General features: G+C 33.4%; 1 protein-coding gene across 1 annotated transcript in view; it reads left to right on the top strand.

Annotated features, from left to right (window-relative positions):
- The window catches only part of LOC119585702 (chloride channel protein 2-like), a gene marked incomplete in the record, with an annotated part of 67,264 nt that overhangs the window by 59,078 nt on the left and 6,006 nt on the right, over positions 1–2,180 (top strand). Inside the window, 3 exon segments of the mRNA XM_037934376.1 lie at positions 1–80; positions 835–873; positions 1,840–2,066. Of these exon segments, the coding sequence (XP_037790304.1) occupies positions 1–80; positions 835–873; positions 1,840–2,066 (346 nt within the window).

Here is a 2,180-nt window from a genome sequence, read left to right on the forward strand (position 1 = left end):
ACTCCTCGAAATTGAAGAGACCAATAAGAAGGCAAACGTTCCATCGGCTGGATTGGCAATGGTGGCAGGTGTGGGAGGAGGTATGTAATATGCTAAATAATTTTGTTATATATATTTTTAAAGATTTATTCATATATCTTTTTTAAAATATCCAGTGAGTTCAAGTAATTGTTTATTGATTTTGCTCCTCGAGTTACATTTTACACTGTCTTTACAAAAGTAATTTTGTTGTATTTTTTTTTTTATGTATTCAAAAGTTGTTTTGTGATAAAAGATACTAAGAAATTGTAGCTTCATTTTGATATTATTTGTATTTAGATAGAGAAGCAGACCTTCTGACTGTAACTTTACCGGTATTTATATACCATTGATTATTAAAAATACTGATGTGGTAACTCTTCAGAAACAAAAACTTTGAAGTATGTTATACTGAACAACATTTTCAATTGTTTGAAGGTATTGGCAAATGTGGGAAAAAAATTAAGGAAAACTGGTGATTATATAATGCATGTTTTTGCATAGCCTATGCAAGATTAATGCATTAACTTTTATACTGTAAGGCCATATATGGATGAGGTATAGGAATCCATGCAGTATGTGAATTGAGGACATGAAAAATAACCATACCCAAATGAAAGGAAATATTTGAATTTTAATCTCACCATAAGAAAGGATTTCTTTTTTGTTGACTGATCAGAGAAAAGTTTGTGATGAGCCTCACCTAGCATTAGTTATATTTGTTAATAGAAACGGTGGACATATATGCATATACAGTAGCTACAAAAGTTTTTGAAGGAGACGAGACTATTAAATGTTATGTATCCCACTACATAGCACTTGCTGCAGTGGCGGGGATTGGTCTAAACTTCAAAGGTACTGTGCAGGTTATATTAGTGTTGGTTGACAGTGATCCTTGGACTAACAGTGAAGCCTGTCGTGTAGTGATGGAAAGAGTAAAGCCAAAGTAGAGTGAGTGGATGTGATTTTCGTCTTTGTACATGATTTTGAGAATGTTGAGAAATGAGTTCATTATCTGCAAAGTGAATAGATAAATTGAAATAAAAGATTATCGGGATTTAACCTTTGGCCTTACTTTAACGTGTTTGGAAAAAAAAAATTGTAATTTGTACCCTTAATGACTTTTACATTGCAGTATTATAGTAATATGACTGACCTTTAGGAAAAACTTGTGTACTTACTATATGAAAATAGACCTTGATACTGATCCTAGAAGAGAGGGAAATTCTTCTAAGGTGAAAGCAGAGGTAATATTGGGATGGAATGATGTAGTGTGTATTACATGAGTTATGATTTGCCATGGATTGTCTAGAATATTTTGAATTAACTGATTTATTTATACACAAATTTTATTTTCTTCTTTTTCAAAAAGTGAAAATCTGCATTTATAAGAATATTTATTGTTAACAGCATTAACACTTTGGTTTTATCATTAATGATTACTTCCATCTTTAATTTCCCTATGAAACCATTAATGTGTCATATAAACTAAAATATCTAACAAAAAAATCTCGGAATTATCATCCGGATGTAGGTTTTATTTCTGTGATAAGTGTGTACTTTTGGTCAACTTGGTAAGATTACTTTTGCTTATCGCCTTGTGAATTCGTAGATTTTTTTTATTTATTTGTAGAATTTGTAGAAAGCAAAGTAACTGTAATGAATGCATGTATATCAGAAAAGATCTTATTGCATATGCACCTGAATTCATAAAACCAGTAACTCATCAAAATGTCTGGCCTATTTAGTGTTAAAGATTTCTCTCTCATTTTAACTAGGCGCTTGTTACAGACAACCAAAAACATGTATTCTCTTTTCCAGGAGAAGCTGCCTCAGACCCAGGAACTCCCCAGTCAGATTCACCCCCAGGAACACCCCCCACAGTAGCCACAACCCCAGTGACCTCTGGCCCCACAACCTCAACCCCCAATGACACCCCAGATGATGCAGTGTTAAAGCAGAGACGACCCTCAAGGTTTGAGGTCACAAAAGTCGAGTCACTTTCCAAGAATGAGTCAACGGTTACACTACAGATTGACCCTGTAGAGGTGAGGTGCTTTGTCTTGAAGGGATGATTATTTGTTATCATTGTGGATGTAAATGTAATGAATCATATTCATAATTATCAATTACTATGTATAAAGAAGCACACCCTTATGTAG

The sequence above is a fragment of the Penaeus monodon genome, chromosome 20, assembly GCF_015228065.2.
Source record: "Penaeus monodon isolate SGIC_2016 chromosome 20, NSTDA_Pmon_1, whole genome shotgun sequence".
Lineage (NCBI taxonomy): Eukaryota > Metazoa > Arthropoda > Malacostraca > Decapoda > Penaeidae > Penaeus > Penaeus monodon.